This window comes from Sander lucioperca, chromosome 1 (assembly GCF_008315115.2).
Source record: "Sander lucioperca isolate FBNREF2018 chromosome 1, SLUC_FBN_1.2, whole genome shotgun sequence".
NCBI lineage: Eukaryota > Metazoa > Chordata > Actinopteri > Perciformes > Percidae > Sander > Sander lucioperca.
Window position 1 is genome coordinate 53,600,059 of NC_050173.1, and position 17,678 is coordinate 53,617,736.

General features: G+C 42.7%; 1 protein-coding gene and 4 non-coding genes across 5 annotated transcripts in view; all 5 read left to right on the top strand.

Moving 5' to 3' along the window:
* The window catches only part of polr1a (RNA polymerase I subunit A), a 56,318-nt gene that overhangs the window by 11,411 nt on the left and 27,229 nt on the right, over positions 1 to 17,678 (top strand). The window contains exons 13-24 of the mRNA XM_036005923.1: positions 1 to 161; positions 302 to 409; positions 515 to 661; positions 1,969 to 2,160; positions 2,385 to 2,534; positions 3,237 to 3,420; positions 3,551 to 3,633; positions 5,170 to 5,328; positions 11,835 to 11,933; positions 12,029 to 12,181; positions 12,386 to 12,468; positions 14,783 to 14,948. The exon at positions 1 to 161 is cut by the window's left edge and continues 67 nt beyond it. Coding sequence (XP_035861816.1) covers positions 1 to 161; positions 302 to 409; positions 515 to 661; positions 1,969 to 2,160; positions 2,385 to 2,534; positions 3,237 to 3,420; positions 3,551 to 3,633; positions 5,170 to 5,328; positions 11,835 to 11,933; positions 12,029 to 12,181; positions 12,386 to 12,468; positions 14,783 to 14,948 — 1,685 coding nt within the window. The remainder of the gene's footprint in view (positions 162 to 301; positions 410 to 514; positions 662 to 1,968; positions 2,161 to 2,384; positions 2,535 to 3,236; positions 3,421 to 3,550; positions 3,634 to 5,169; positions 5,329 to 11,834; positions 11,934 to 12,028; positions 12,182 to 12,385; positions 12,469 to 14,782; positions 14,949 to 17,678) is intronic.
* LOC116036640 lies at positions 1,688 to 1,824 on the top strand. Its single transcript, XR_004101664.1, has one exon. It is a non-coding gene; the product is annotated as a small nucleolar RNA SNORA5 (small nucleolar RNA).
* On the top strand, positions 3,844 to 3,980 carry LOC116036639. Its single transcript, XR_004101663.1, has one exon. It is a non-coding gene; the product is annotated as a small nucleolar RNA SNORA5 (small nucleolar RNA).
* Positions 6,870 to 7,006, top strand: LOC116036637. The gene has a single exon (XR_004101661.1). It is a non-coding gene; the product is annotated as a small nucleolar RNA SNORA5 (small nucleolar RNA).
* Positions 13,135 to 13,271, top strand: LOC116036638. Its single transcript, XR_004101662.1, has one exon. It is a non-coding gene; the product is annotated as a small nucleolar RNA SNORA5 (small nucleolar RNA).

Here is a 17,678-nt window from a genome sequence, read left to right on the forward strand (position 1 = left end):
CCGTTCTCAACGGGCCCAACGTCCACCCCGGTGCGTCCATGGTGATAAACGAGGACGGCAGGAGAACCATCCTCTCCTCTACCAGCCTTGCACAGAGAGAGGCTGTCGCCAAGCAACTGCTGACGCCCTGTCCTGGTCCACATAAGATGCCCATGAAGATTGTAAGTCAGACACCCGGATTGTAATTGTTGTATTTCACAGACATACTGCCTTGTACACTCTGCAAGTGTGCAAACTTTCGTTCAGTCAGTCAGTCAGACAGTGGCATTGCCGTTCACTCTTCTGCCTTTTGTCTGTCCAGGTGAATCGTCATATAAAGAACGGAGATGTTATGTTACTGAACAGACAGCCAACTCTGCACAGACCCTCCATACAAGCCCACTGTGCACGCATCTTACCAGGAGAGAAGGTACGATCGAATCGGTCCAGGCTCATTTGTTTAATTGGGATTTAGTGTGTGTTTGAAATGAATGATATATAACCAATTGTACATGATTGTTGTTTGATGCTACAGGTACTAAGGCTCCACTATGCCAACTGCAAGGCGTACAATGCCGACTTTGATGGAGACGAAATGAACGCACACTTCCCTCAAAGCGAGCTGGCCAGAGCAGAGGCCTACACGTTAGTCAGCACTGACCAGCAGTACCTCGTCCCCAAGGTGGGTATGCGCACACAAACACTGTAGATTACAAGGTTTTGATAGAGTATACCACAGCTTCCCACAGCCCTAACCTCTCAGCGGCAAACACCTGAGTGTGTTTCTAAACAGTTACAGTTTCTATCTGTGCTGTTTTACACCATCATTTCATCAGACTTGTTATTGGGTGTTTAGATATGAGATTAGCTAACCAATGCCTATAGTCTATCTAGTCTCGTTCCATTAGGACTGAGGCCTGTTTCAGAAAGCGGGATTACACAGTTATCTGGACAACTGTGCTGAATGAAATGCGGAAACTTCCTAAAATCAGAACGTGGGCACTTCTGAGTGCAGCTAGCCAACTAACCTAAGCCATTTTAACATATGAACTCCAGACAACGTCCGACGAATCAGGTCCTGACATTTTCCGAAGTTTCCCTTTCTCACGTCTAGCCCACTACGGGAGATTTTCCGTGTCGGGTGCCTTCTCGCTTACAGGAAATACTCGGTTTGGTTTAGGCGAGGTGCAAGAGGCAGGACATGACCCGGATTACACCGCGGCACAGAGCCGGTTCGTAATTTGCTTGTAAACAACGGAGTCTGTTGCCGTCCCTTGAATTTGTCTGAGGATTTCGGCATTGCCCATTACCGACAGCAAGTTCCCAAATCACATTGTCTCTCCAGTTAGACATTTTTGTTGCCGTCTTTGCGTAAATCACCCTTCTTCTTAACCCTCGGATGTTTAGTTTCGTCCGGTTTTGCGTCCAGCTGCGTTATAGAATCGTCGTCAACACGGCCACCCGCTCGCTGTGAATTCTCACACTTTGGGCTAAATCAGAGATTACACAGACTTTGTACTAGGGAGCTGGCATGGTACAGACCGTTTGATTGTCCGGGACAACTGATTTGTACATTTGCGTTCTCACATAAATTTCTCTGCTGGTTATTGTCTAGATAATTTCAGGTTGCAGTGCATGTGTGACAGGGGCTTAAGTAATACTGCTTTGTGGCACATAAGTTAACTTTTCAATAACTTAGTAGCTAAAATGCAGCCTTGTCAAATTCAGTGCTTCCTCCTCAGTGGATGCCACTGGCCAAAATGGCTGCCACAGTGACGATGTAGTTCATGGGCCCCACGGTGCTCCAACATGGCCACTGGGGATAAATATGTACTGCACACAAACATGTAGTGAAATGAACTGAAGCAGCGAAGAGTGCTAATGCTCTGCGGCTGGCTCAAATAATGTTGGAACGGTAAGCCTCTTTCAGGGGACGCATTCTTATGAACACGCACAGATCAGCACTCTGGTTTTTCTTGCTATCTTTAGGATGGCAAACCTTTAGCAGGTCTGATCCAGGACCACATGGTATCGGGTACGAGGATGACCATACGAGGCTGTTTCTTTACCAGAGTCCAGTACATTGAGCTGGTGTACAGAGGACTGACGGACAAACCAGGCAGAGTTAAACTGCTGCCACCGGCCATACTCAAACCCCAGCAACTATGGACAGGGAAGCAGGTAATTGAACTTGTAACATTAAGTCCATGTTTCAGTAGGTACTCTTAGGCTTTTGATGGTGCTCTATGACAGTGGCAGCCTAAAGGAACAACGAAAGCAACGATGAGTCAGTTTAGCCCGAACGTTGAAGTCACACGTTCACTGTGTTCAACTCTTGTCTTGTGCTCTAATGCCTCTGCAACATCAATGTTACTATCGTGTCGTTGATTTGGTTTTTGTTGCAGGTGGTGTCTACGCTCCTGCTGAATGTAATCCCAGAGAAGGCTGTGCCTCTCAACCTGGTCGGCAAATCGAAAATCCCCAGCAAAGCATGGATCCAAGTCCCACCGCGAGCTGCTCCAGGATACAGACCTGACAGCATGTGTGACTCACAGGTACACACACACACACACACACACACACACACACACACACATTGACATAATGCATTCCCTAGCCCCTTACCCTAACCTTAACCATCACAACTAAATGCCTAACCTTAACCCTTACCCTCACCCTAACCATAACCCTAATCCTAAAACCAAGTCTTAAACTTGTGGGGTCCAGCATTTTGGCCCCACAAAGCTGTCCGGACCCCACAAGTATACTGTATTCCTGTTTTTTGGACCCCACGAATATAGTTAAAGAAGAACACACACACACACGGAAGATTTTACTTATCCAAGTCCCACCGCGAGCTGCTCCAGGATACAGACCTGACAGCATGTGTGATTCACAGGTGTGCGCACACACACACACACACACACACACACACACACACACACACACACACACACACACACACACATACACACACACACAGAAGATTTTACTTTCCAATCCAAATCAACATGTGCCAACAATGATATAGGTTGATACAAGACCTGCATTCTTTTGCCTTTATTTTGGCGTACTGAAACCTTCCCTTGAAAAATAAAAAATGATGATGCAATAAATGATGCGATGCTAAAAACACATATGGAGAAAAAATTAGGCGGCGCTTGTGTGGAGCAATTCAAATTTTGGACAAAGTCCAAAAGGAGTCAATCTTTAACCTTTATTAACCCCTCTACTTTCCTTTTCTCTTTGTTTCCCAGGTGGTGATTCGCCAGGGCGAGCTGTTGGTGGGGGTTCTGGACAAAGCCCACTACGGCTCCTCAGCCTACGGTCTGGTCCACTGCTGCTATGAGCTGTACGGAGGGGGGACCAGTGGCAAACTGCTCAGCTGTCTGGCTCGACTCTTCACTGCTTACCTGCAGCTATACAGGGGCTTTACGCTAGGTAAGGAGAACCCAGATACGGTAAAGCGTGCCCTCCTGACACAGATGTATCACAGACCGCATTATTGGTTTATGTCTGTCAGTTAGCAGAGCAGCAGTATTCTTCTAAACCTTTTTGTGTTTGTGTCTAGGCGTGGAAGACATCCTGGTGAAATCGGGAGCCAACAGGCAAAGGAAAAAGATAATTCAAGAATCACTGAAGATTGGCACCAAAGTGAGTTAAAGCACCAGCTTGGTCTGGCAAAAGTAGCTGTCTGAGTAGTGTTTTCATTATTGTGTGTTCATCCAACATGGTTTGAAGGCCCTGGATGTGTAGAGCACACTGATAAATGGACTAAGTTGTGTGTTATTTAAACCAATGAATGAAGAGAAAACATGCAGTATAAGGCACTAATTCACTGTTAATAAGTATTTAGAAAAAAAATGCAGTCTTGTCAAATTCAGTGCTTCCTCCTCAGTGGATGCCACTGGCCAAAATGGCTGCCACAGTGACGATGTAGTTCATGGGCCCCACAGTGCTCCAACATGGCCACTGGGGATAAATATGTACTACACACAAACAGAAACATGTAGTGAAATGAACTGAAGCAGCAAAGAGTGCTGTTGCTCTGAAGAGTGTCTGAACTTTTAGCTACAGCACAGTGTAGATTTCTTCACTGATTTCTTTAAAATCTGAACTTAAACTGCATGTTCACTGACAACTAGTGCAGTCCATTTGTTGCTTCTGGTTCTTCATCTCAGTGTTCCTAGGGGGTGGCAACATCCATAGACATTATTTTAATTCCACACATTATGGCTTTAAGTACAACCTTAAAGGTCCAGTGTGTAACATTTTTAGTTGTTTATTATCAAAATCTGTGTTGCCCGTTCTATGGAGGATATATGTATTCATAATTCAAATTGAAAGTCTAAAGAGAAAACAAAGCAAGATCAAATTAAAAAATATTATTTTACTACGCTACTAGGAAAAGTCATGCCATAATTGAATTTAAAAAAGAAAAAGGAAACTGAAAAAGCAAAGTTGAAATGTAAAATGATTTTATCTTTTGAATTTTACATAATTTCGATTTAACATTTGACTTTTCAATTTCGATATAACATTTGGCTTTTCGATTTAACATTTGGCTTTTCCACTGACAGATGTCAAAAGTGGAGGTGTGGCCCAAAGGCTGATGGGGGGGGGGGGGTCTGAAACAAAAGGGGTGCAGAGGCACCTTATGGACAGCAGGGGGAGCTGACTGCTGGGAAACAGTTGAGGAGCATCTGGCTGCAGCTTCACTACCAGGCTGGCTTGGCCTCTTGTTTGACATTAGATGATAGAAACTGATGATGTAGGCTAAACACAAACAACATTTCAGGAAATAAACTTGTCCATGATTCTATTGAGACTTCCAGCTGACAGCGGGGTCTGTGAGCACTACTGGCCGGCCGGCGAGCAAGTGATCCCGGCTGCCACCAGCTGCCCGTCATGTCAGACTGGAGCTTCTCGAGTCGACAACATCGGAGAAAATGTGCGATTGGCCATCAATTTTTGTAAAACTGCCCATATTCAAACTCTACACAGTTAATTTCCCGCATTAATTTTCGTCTGCTATTTCATCACTAAATTCACTTCTGAGACTTTTTTATGTGAAAAATTTACTGCTGGCCGGCCAACAACTTTGAGCCGAAACTGATCATTCTCTGTAGGTTTTCGCTAGTTTTCTTATCTTGTGGTGAAAAAAAATATGTTTTCTGTTCTGTCTCTAAGGCTCTCCAGGCAGCCTTCAACCTGCCCGCCAATGTGGATCAAGCTGAGGCCCAGAGCCGCTGGCAGGATGCTCACCTCAACCCAGACCAGAGAGACTTCAGCACGGCCGACCACAAGTTCAAAGAAGTGGCCAACCAAGTGAACAATGACATTAACAAGGTAACCTGCCACTACTACTACTACTACTACTACTAATAGTAGCACCACCACTGCCACTACTGACATTGAGTACAGTGAACGATGACGGATAAACTACCTCTTACTCCACACATAATACCAGCACTGTTTTCACTGGAGGATCTTTACGGGAGCCAACAACGTTTTGAGGAATTCAGGGACGTCATCTGTTAAATGAAGTTCTTTGGGGATAGTTCCAGGTGTAAAAAATATCCCAGGGGTAGTACTTTGCAAAGGTTCATGAACAATAGGGCTAGAGAGAGAGAAAGAGAGAAGTAGCTGCTGTTTGTTCAGATGTAAATTAGTTTTAAGTGTGATATAAAATGCCAATGTCATTTTAGTTCCTAGTATCGTGAGCTTAGTTCCTCCTTTTGCATACATTAGGAACATTTTGGTAATAAAGGGCTAATACTTGCAGTCAGTTGCTTCCACATACTTTAAAGGGTAACCGTTAATCATGAATTGTCCAGCTTGTATGTACCATCACGAAAGTGCTCGTTTTGCCACTGACAGGCTCAGATTAATATTCCAAGTGTCTGACAACATTATGGAAAGGGATCCCTTTACAGATAGACCTTTAAAACCTCTTTGAGACCTTTCTGTTTAACCAGAAACAGCTCTGAAGTCACTAGCGCTAAACCCACCAGACTCCATTTAAAAAAAGCAATACTTTTAGCGTGTATAGAGCCAACATATTTTCACATGTAAATCGGTAAACTGTGTTTATTTCAACCAAAGCTAGAGTTGTAATGGTTGGAAAAGTGGAAAGACGACCCAAAACGGCTTTTCATAGTTTTATTTTGTTTCGGTCGACTTTGAAGTGTGTTTTACAATGCTAAAATGGAGTCTGGTGGGTTTAGCGAATGCAATTTCGCGGATATTTTATGTTTTTACTTTCTCTTTAACAGAAAGCTCGACTTCCTTAGAAATCCTTTCCATAATGTTGTCAGACACTTAGAATATTAATCTGAGCCTGTCAGCGGCAAAACGAGCACTTTTGTGAACGTAAATACAAGCCATAATTTCCCTATTAACTCACATTGTAGCTTGTTTCACCGCTGCCGACTGCAGCGATCTTGCTTAATACTGGACCAATTTCAAAGATTGTTGTTCCCATCAGTCACTTAGGGCTCTTTCACACCTCCCTCGTTATTTCGGATGAATCAAACTAGAGTTTGTTTGCCCCGCTGGTGCGGTTTGTTTGGACAGGTGAGAACGCAGCGATCGCACTCGTGTATTGACCAAACAAGCGTACCGAGACCTGCTTGAAGAGGTGTTCTCGGTGCGCTTTCAATCAAACTCTAGAGCGGTTCATTTGTGGTGAGAACGTGACCCGTACTCGCACCGCACCAACTATACCAGGGCTCGACAGTAACGGTTGCACGGTTGCCCTTGGCAACCAGATTGAGTCAATTGGCAACCGTTTCGTGGTCTCTAGTTGCCCCCCTTTGGCAATCACCTGTTCAGTATTTGTGTATTTTTGTATATATAAAAACAAATCAAAACTTTATTTCAAGAAACAATGCAGCCTTGTCAAATTCAGTGCTTCCTCCTCAGTGGATGCCACTGGCCAAAATGGCTGCCACAGTGACGATGTAGTTCATGGGCCCCACGGTGCTCCAACATGGCCACTGGGGATAAATATGTACTACACACAGAGTTAACATTTATTTCAAAAGAAGTCAATATTTTATTTGGTTGTCTCCGTAAAGTTAAACACTACGTTCGTGAGCAACGCAACATTTCAGCTGTTGTGCGCCCGCTTTCCACACACGCGCGTTTGCCGTCAAAAGATACAGTACACATATGAGTGACAGCCTAACAAAGAAGGCAGAAGACTCTCCTCAGTCATATTACCTTCAGGAAATTGTGTTACTGCTAGAACTTTGACTGAATGCTTTCTATCCACCATATACATGTGATTTTTACTAAACAAACTGATGCCAGTGACAAAGTTCCATTTTAAAAAACTGTTTTGGACAACACGTGGTACCAATTACACTATAAGAGCAATCAACTTCCACGTACGACTTTGAATGTATGCACCACAGTATTCACTCGGCAGTCAGCATGGCGTCCGCTCCGCCAAGGCAACCCTGGTGCCAGCGCACAGGTAAGACATGTGAAAGATATTAGCATTTTTGAATAGATACTTTAGGACATTATCCCCGCAGTGGCATTTTTTTTTTTTGTCATTAACATATAAAGGGAAAATAGGTGGACAGCTGGACAAAGCTGGAAATGAAGCATCGCTAGCACTAAAGTTAGCATTAACTAATGTTAGCTTCACGCTAGCTGGTGTTTTTACACTAATTTCAGCTCAAGTTTTTTTGACTTTAACGTGTAGTGTCTTTGTTAACCTCTGTTTGTCAGAATGACCATAACTCGACAGTGGCTGCGATGCTTCATTTCCAGCTTTGTCCAGCTGTCCACCTATTTTCTCTTTATGTGTTAATGACAAAAAAATGCCACTGCGGGGATAATGTCCCAGAGTATCTATTCAAAAATGCAAATATCTTTCACATGTCTTACCTGTGCGCTGGCACCAGCTTGGCGGAGCGGACACCATGCTGACTGCCGAATGAATACTGTGGTGCATTCATTCAAAGTCGTACGTGGAAGTGGGAGAAGTCATTGTTCCTGCTGAACTGCACAATCTGGCACAGTTTATTGCTCTTATAGTGTAATTGGTACCACATGTTGTCCAAAACAGTATTTTAAATGGAACTTTGTCACTGGCATCAGTTTGTTTAGTAAAAATCACATGTATATGGTGGATAGAAAGCATTCAGTCATAGTTCTCTCAGTAACACAATTTCCTGAAGGCAACATGACTGAGGAGAGTCTTCTGCCTTCTTTGTTAGGCTGTCACTCATAATTCCACGCCCCTCTTAGTTGAAGCCACGCCCCCTACGCAAAATCTGGGCCAAAAGTCTGAAACTGAAAAAAACTGATCTGAAACTGAAAAACAGATCTGAAACTGTAAAAAAAGATTTGAAGCCGTAAAAATAATAAGTTTTGAATCTGTAAACATGAAATGTGGAACTGAAAACAAATATAAAAGTGAAAAATGAAAATTAATAATTTATTCAAAAATAATTCCAGAATTTCTAAATCTAAATTTTATTCAAACTGAAAGAAAAATTGGTACACTTATATTTAGTTTGAATACATGATTTTATTTTTCAAGTTTTAGACCAAAACTTAAATTTTCAATTTCAAGCTTTAGTTTTTCAACTATATATATTTTTTTCAAATTAACAAAACATTTGGCCCTGATTTAGCTCCATACGAAACCAGCGTTAGAGGCAACCTAAACATTGCTGCATGTCACGCTAGTAAACACTAATAATACGTTACACAGCAGTATAACTGGATTTAACACGGTTCAAATGCAACACATATTTATTTATTTTTTTTTTCTTTTAACAGCAATTTACTGGTGAGAGAAGTAATTATTCTTAAAAGTCACTGTTATTACATTTTTTGGGCCATTTTTAGGCCTTTATTGACAGGACAGCTGAAGAAATGAAAGAGGGAGAGAGGGGGAATGACATGTAGCAAAGGGCTGCAGGTCGGAGTCGAACCCGGGCCCGCTGCGTCGAGGAGGAAACCTCCATATATGGGCGCCCGCTCTACCAACTGAACTATTCGGGCGCCCTTGTTATGACATTTATAATAATCATTTAAATTTAAATTAAAAATTTTTTTGTGCTGATCCAAGAATGTATCCGCTCCGTGATCCGATCTATGAGTTTTGTGATCCGTTGCACTCCTATTTCAGAGGGATGGGAAATTATATTGCAAGCCATTATCTTATTGTTTCATTATTAAAATGTGTGGTATCGTTACATAAGAAATGAATTGCTCCAAATATAGGCAGTTTAAAACATGGCAACCGTATTGTCAATTTCGGCAGCCAAAAGCTGATGCCTGGTTGCCAAGCCGGCAACCACTTTAAAAAGTTAGCGTTGAGCCCTGTATACATACTCCAAGTCCACTCAAGTCTGAGCTAATGTCTCCTGTAGTGAGGTGTGTGTGTGTGTAGCAATCTGCGACGCAGCAGAGCAGCAAACTCTAGCAGCTTGCAGTGTTTCTATCACAGAAATAGACGGCGGTCAAGCTTGCCGTCCGTCACTCGCATAGGTGTGAAGACGCCTTAGACACAAAAACATAGGGAAATAGGGTCCAGGTTGAAAAAAAAAAAAAAAACGGTAGTTACCCTTTACCTTGAGGAAGTATACTCCAGTAGGCTGCAGAGAAGAGCAGCAAGCATCAGAGCGGACCCTACACACCCTGGCCATATGCTTTTTGACACCCTACCCTCAGGCAGGCTTAGGCCGTCCACAGACTGGCTGCGTCGCGTGAGCGTGTCAGCTGCGTGGCGTGTCCGTTTTTATTTCGGCTCCCATGTTAACAGGTTAGAGCTTGAAACTGCCTGTGTGACACGTACGTCGCAGGCACGGCGCCGGAAACGTTTGCCTGCTACCCCCAACCGTCAGACACTGCCCACCAAGAGTCTGGGTCTGCCGAGGTTTCTTCCTAAAAGGGAGTTTTTCCTCGCCACTGTCGCAATAGCCACTGCTAATGCTTGCTCTTGGGGGAACTATTGGAATTGTTGGGGCTTTATAGAGTGTGGTCTAGACCTACTCTATCTGTAAAGTGTCTCGAGATAACTCTTGTTATGATTTGATACTATAAATAAAATTAAAATTGAAATAAATTGAATTGCTAGAAATAGTACCGACGCCTATTTTTCATGCAAGCATGTTGGAAGCGTTTCCAGGCAAATAGAATAGGATAAGATGTTTATATGTCATTTTGACACAGATACATATTAATAAATGACATGTTGATGTTTGAAAGTCTCTAGGCTTTGAAATAAATGCAGACATAAATGTAATTTAAAAAAACAAATCAATTTTCAAATATTGCACCTGTCAATACGAACGAAATATTCTGTAGCCTATTTTGCCGTCAATACTGCCGACGTTGTCTTTGCTGTAATCAAATCATTATATATTAATGTTTAACATTAAGTATACTACTGCTTGAGTGCACTAAATCAATGGGAAACATACATGTGTACAGACAGAGCTAGCAGCAGCAGCGCCGCGTCAGACACGTTTCTGGTAGAAAAGATCCACGCAGCTGACACACAATAGAAACGCCACGCTCCCGCCACGCATCCAGTCTGTCGCCGGCCTTAGAGAGAAGACACACCAGCCCGATAATCGGCCGTCGGACCGTCTGGCGAGGTCGGTGACTCGAGTCTGTTCGGTGTGTCCCGTGCCGTCGGCTGTCCGAGGAGCCGTCGGCCTTCATTTGGGCCGACCCGACATGTTCAGTCGGGAGAGGGCAGTCGGGACTCACCAGGAAATGGGGAGCGGATGAGCCTCTCAAAATCTGACAAAAATCTTTTAAACTGACCTTTGTCAATCTGAAATGAAGACAGATTCAGAAACTGCACGGCCTATTTCTCGCTTAAAATGTTTTCAGAAACACATTTCGGTGAACTATTTTAGTACAATATGAGATCGTATTCTGAACAAGCCGCCATGACAGTCTGGCTGTGAATTTCCGGAGAAAAAAAGAACCACGTGACGCGTTCGTCCAATCAGCTGCCGGTTTTCATTTTCTGGGAAATAATCAGACTGTTAATGGAAACAATACAGAGCAGCGCCGCCTGCTGCTATGGAGACGTATTACGTTTCGCGCACGGGCAGAGCGTACGCTCAAGTCGGCGTCGCCTCAGTGTGTTCTGAGGCATCGGGACCCGACTGATCAGTCCGACTGGCTTTTCTGTCGACGGTCGGCCCGTCTGGTTGGTGTGTCAGGGCCTTTAGGGTCATGAGGGCGCGGACAAATCGCATGAGAAATAGCTTTTTTCACAGGGCCGTGAGCTTTTTTTTTTTTTTTTTTTTACTCCATATTTATGTGTGTGCTGACACTGTCACTTTTTATCTTTCTATCTTTATGCTGCTAAGTGAGTGATTGAGGTCATCTTAATTTCGTTGTGTAGTGATATGCAATGACAATAAACTATCTGTCTATCTAACACCCTGTTGACTCATGTACTGACAACTTTTCGCAAGTCATGGTCTGCTACAGATTAGCAGGTCTGCAGCTGGCAGACAGTCATTGTCTAGCACAATAAACATCAGAATGCAGGAACTGCCAGATCAAGAGGCTAATAAATGTGAGCTATGATGAAAAAATAACTTAAGTCTACATCCCTGTCGTGTGTTCAGGAGTATATGTTGGGGCATCCTGGTTGCCTATGAGTTAAAGATGCTGACCATGTACTCAGAAGTCCGATATTTGAGTCTAGCAGGGGACATTTGCTGCATGTGACTTCCCATTTCCTGTCAGCTTTCTACTGTACTCAATCCAGTGAATGAACAAAATGCTCAAAAATATGCATTTAAAAAAGGATTGCATGTTGCCAGTCGTCACTGTTCTCGATGATGAAATGTTGTTGTGTGCAGGTGTGCATGCCAGTCGGACTCCACACCTCTTTCCCAGACAACAACCTCCAACTGATGGTCCAATCAGGAGCCAAGGGATCTACTGTAAACACCATGCAGGTACCCCACACACACACACACACACACACACACACACACACACACACTTCAATAAAGCCTCATGAACTTTGTTTGTGTGTGTGTGTGTCTTTCAGATTTCGTGTCTACTAGGTCAGATCGAGTTGGAGGGCCGTAGGCCTCCACTGATGCCTTCTGGGAAATCCTTGCCGTGCTTCCAGCCATATGATCCTGCACCTGGTGCCGGGGGCTTCGTTTCTGGAAGGTTCCTCACAGGCATCAAACCACAGGTACACGAGGAGAGCTGTGTTTGTGTTGCGTAGAGGACTCGTTTTAAAAGTTGCTTTTACACTGTAGCTCCTGTCGTGGACACACATGAAAGCACTCTCTGACTCTTATAAAGTCTTTTTTACGGCTACTGCTGCTGTGACGTTTCTCTTGTTACTTTATGATACATATCTTTCCTTGTCTGTGTGTAATCTCGCGGTGTTCAGGAGTTTTTCTTCCACTGTATGGCTGGCAGAGAGGGACTGGTCGACACAGCTGTGAAAACATCTAGATCAGGATACCTGCAGAGGTAACGTAAACCTTACTGCTCATTAGTTCAGAAAGGGCTGAAGACGTGTGGTCACGTTACATTCACATTTGGTGCGATTTAAGTCTCTCTCTCAGAAGCTCTTTGAAACAGAAACACCCTATCCACATTGGGATTTGTATTACATAGCAACCTTTAGTCATTTGTAGTTATTGAGGATGTCATCTGTGACTTTAATCCTGTGCAAATCTGCCATTTCTGTAATTTGTCAAGTAAAAATTATACAACGACTTCCCTACCATGATTTGCCAAACACAGAGGTTGTGGAATAATATTAGTCCCGAATGTGCCAGTCGGCATCTCTGTGATTTTGAGGTCCACTGTCAATACTAGTTCCGTGCAAATAGAAAACAAACTGTTGTGTGTCTGTGCAGACCCTGTTCCCAGGCAACAGGCAGTGGAAAAAAGATGATTCAAGAAACACAAAAAAATGGCACTAAAGTGAGTTAAAGAACCAGCTTGTTCTGGCAAAAGTAGCTGTGAGTAGTGTTTTCATTATTGATGTAACATCTAACATGGTTTGAAGGCCCTGGATGTGTAGAGCACCCTTATAAACTATGGACTACATTGTGTGTTATTTAAACCAATGAAGAGAAAATGTACAGTATAAGGCACCAATCTATTGTAAACAAGTATTTAGAAAGAAAATGCAGCCTTGTCAAATTCAGTGCTTCCTCCTCAGTGGATGCCACTGGCCAAAATGGCTGCCACAGTGACGATGTAGTTCATGGGCCCCATGGTGCTCCAACATGGCCACTGGGGATAAATATGTACTACACACAAACACTAGGACTAGTATTCCCTTGGTACCTCTAGTTATTTGTAGTAATTGAGGAGGTCATCTGTGATTTTAATCCTGTGCTAATCTGCCATGTCTGTAATTTGTCAAGTAGAAATGACACAGCAAATGACCTACCATGATTCGCCAAACACAAAGGTTGTGTGATGATATTAGTTCAGTGCGAATCAGCATCTCTTCCAGTTCCCATAACTAGTTCCCCTGGTAATCCTAGTTCCGTGCAAAAAAGAAAACAAACTGTTCATTGTACACGTGCATTTGAGAGGGAAATGTGTGGTGCAAACACTATTATATAAGCGGTCTCAGTTGTTGAAACCCCAACATTATTCAAATTCCTGAGTTTGAAACACACAGCTATGCCATGTGGAGACCACAGGAGAAAATAAAAACATGATTTATATTTGGTAGTGTGAAACTTACCTGAATCAGTGGAGCAACGTTTTGTGATGTGACCCAAAGCAAAACCAGCCCAGAATGAAGAAACTCCTCCTCGGATGCATTGCAATGCTAATGCCGTGCCCGCAGCTCGCGTGAAAACAGACATGGCGCGTATCTTTAGCGGAGCGCCGCTTCACCCACGCCTCTGGGATGCGCCGTTGGAAAATCAAGCATTGACTTGAATGGCCGCGATTGCTCACGGGCCCGCGGCGCCTCCAGAACACAGCAGAGACACGCCCAGTGGAAAATGCCTGTTACGGTGTCCTCGTTTTGAGCTGTAGCTACGAGGCTAGTATTAGCTGGCTACCATGGTAACTGACAATGGAAATAAACTCCTCAGCAAAATCTAAAACATAAAATCATCTCTCAATGCAAATCAAACCAGCTATTAGGTTAAGGGTTAGCTCCACGATCTTTCAACCTAGCGTCACATCAACTTTGTGCATTGTGCATAACAGAGTGGAGGTTGTTTAAGCATTATTACACAAGGAGACCAGGCGAACAAAAGATGGGTTAGACTTTAGAGGGTTTAAATAGTCTACATTTAAATTGATGGGGTCTTATTTTCAACTTAAACACTAATTTCATTCATGAATATTTTTTTCCTACCTTTTCCCCAAAATAAGACATTTTGGTGCATCGGAGTCAAAATTTTTTATATAAAACAAAACGTGATATACAGGCACTGCAGGAGATCTGTATATGTATCTGTATGTGTGTATATATATATATATATATATATATATATATATATATATATATATATATATATATATATATATATATATATATAAAATGTCCTGGTGGAATTAATGGAATTGTTGGGTCTTTGTAAATTATAGAGTATGGTCTAGACCTACTCTATCTGTAAAGTGTCTTGAGATAACTCTTGTTATGATTTGATACTATAAATAAAATTGAATAGAAAGAAAAATTGACTATAGTAGATGAACCCAACATTTTATTTACTGTACCTGCCATACTGATCTGTTGGATGCACTGTCCTCTCCTTTTACTGACCTGTTTCCTCAATCCTCCTTCACATCCTCGCCTCTGCAGATGTGTCATAAAGCATCTGGAGGGTTTGGTAGTGCAGTATGATCTGACGGTGAGGGATAGCGATGGATCTGTGGTCCAGTTCTTGTACGGTGAAGATGGACTGGATATTCCCAAGACTCAGTTCCTGCAGTCAAGACAGTTCCCCTTCATCGAGGACAACTACAAGGTAAAAATTGAGCAAGACGCACGTCAGCAATAATTGAATGAATTGAAGTAAATAATGCTGATGGAAAACTTGGAGGAGCAGCTTGTCACTTAAATGAGAATAGTTGGTCCACCTCTGGGGGGGGGGATGGGGGACCAAGCTACATTACCAAGGGGAACTTTCCCCTTGGTAATGTAGCCTATGAATTTCAATGAACACAATTCTAAAATGCACGAGACATAAGGCTTCTGGGATCGGTTGATAACTCAAACTTGCAGAGAACCTAGACACCCGTTTGATTACATAGACTCATGCATTAGGCACTGTTAGGATCTCGTTCAGTAGCCTGGTGCGCGGTCTCCTCGTGACAACCTACCTACCATGTAACGAACATTTAACTTAACATAACTACTAAGATAACATGACGTGTATTTGTATGTGATGTACTTCCCCTTCGATAATGTGTGAATTGCCATGAACACAATCATCTAAGATGCACCAGAAACAAGGCTTGGTTAATAACTCAAACTTGCCGAGAACCAAGACACCGCTTGATTACATTGGACTCGAGCGGCGGGTTGCACGGTTACATTCGGTCTCGTTCAGTAGCCTGGTGTGCGGTCTAGGCCATTTCCTGATTGATTCTACCACCACTCCAGTGGAGGCGCTAATGAGCTAGATTACTAAACACACAGTAGCAGTCTAGCAGAAGAATACCAGCTACACACAACGCCACGAATGCATGGATGTATAACAGGAGTGAGTCGGTTCATTGACGTATGGCACTTGATTCTCCCGGCTCAGTGACACGAGTCGGGTTAATTAACCTGCTCTTCGGTCAGTTCGTCAACACTAACTAGGATTAGGCAATGGCTATGGTTGAAGACGAAGGTCGCAGCACTGCCTTGAAGGCTTAGTTGGGGGCTTAAAACACCACAAGCCAGCACAGCAGCTGAGCAAAGAGGGCGACTCGGCGGACGGTAGTCCGTTAACTTGTTGCTCTCGCTAACATAACCAATATATGCTGCGGCTGTGCTGTTTAGGCTACAAAACATGCATGCAGGCTGAAATTCAACCGTGCGGTTTTGTTGGGATAAAGCCATAGACAGTATATGGATAAAGCTATAAGCAGAAGGAATATCCCCTAGCTGCTAGGCTAATGTGCAATGGTAAACGCACAGAATATGGCACATGGCAGAGCTTGCAAACTGTGGCTTTTTTGTCGACAATGCGAACGTTGTCAACATAACTCACTGGAAATCCAAAATACTTCCACACTTTAACACACTTCAGTGAAAGAGGAGGGGGCTCAAGTTCTGTCGATGGGTCGCCAGCATCTGCAGTTGTCATGCTATCTTTTGACTGGCTGTATGAGTTAGAGGAGGTTGACTGACTGACTTGCAGCACTTCAACACGTGTGTTTTTTTCCGCTTGACAAGCCGACCGGACGTGACATGGGGGCGTGGCAGTATCGACGATTCCATTTTTTTATTCGATATTCAAGATTGTGACTTAATTTCGATTATACACCCTTATTCAATGCATATTATTAGGCTATATTTGGCACATTATGCAATGGTTTGCACATGTTTGTTTTTTATGTTATTACTTCTACTGTATTTATAAACCTGTATTGCCTAAACTTTAATAAGTACTAAAAAAAGTAACCCAGATAAACTGCCATGCAGGTTCAAGCATGATAATTCATTTGGAGACGAGCTTTGCTTTTGGAAGATGGACTGCATTTTGAACAGCGATGTTTTGCAACATGTAGCACATGTACTAAACTGGGAAGGATACAGAGCAGATTAGCAACGGCCCCTGGTGCCGATGACGACTAACGTTAAACTCCCTACTGTTATGTGCAATAAAACCTTTTATGAGTAAAAAATGTAATACAATGTCAATACACCTGTAAAACAGTCATAAGCATGTAGAAAAGCAATATTTCAATCTGCTCTGTCTATCTCTTATCCGCTGCTGCTGTTTGTATGTAGTCTGTTTATCTTAGTGTGCCACAAATCTTGGTGTTTGGCAAATTCTTGTAAACTTAGCTGCTGGCGGGGACAAACCAGCTCCCCCCTCTCTCTACCATGGGTAAATCCACATGGCTAATAATATGCACCTGAGTGACGTCATCAGACCTTGGCGATGATGTTTGCGTTCTTCATACTTTCTAAACTTCAGGAATATGATTTCTTCGATTGACGACAGCTCAGGGAAAAGTCCAGCCCCAAGCATTGAGCTTTCTGAAAATGTACAATACAGTTGAATTAGCCTTGCTGGAAGCTTTATGCAGTCCCATGTACCTGGGCTTTTGCATATTGAGTAGAGGTCGACCGACAGTGGATTTTACCGATACCGATAGCTAGGTTGGGCCGTATTTGCCGATAACCGATTAATCGACCGATAGTACTTAAAATTGATACTGGATAAAAACAAACATGACACTCCAAGTAAAACAGTGCTGAACTTTATTATAAAAATAAAAAAACTGTATTGAACCATGAAAACATGCTAAATGAAATAAATACATAAATATAAATAAATATTGAAGTCAATAAAAGACTTTTTGAATTGAAGTTTGAATTCATTCAAACTGAAACAAAAATTAATAAATAACAAAAACAGTTAAACTCAACATGTAAATGTGTGTTGTCTAAAACAGTTCTCCTACATATTTGGAGTCATCCATTGCAAAAATAAACATAATGAGCATTATAATTCATATAAAGGACAAACTATTTACAT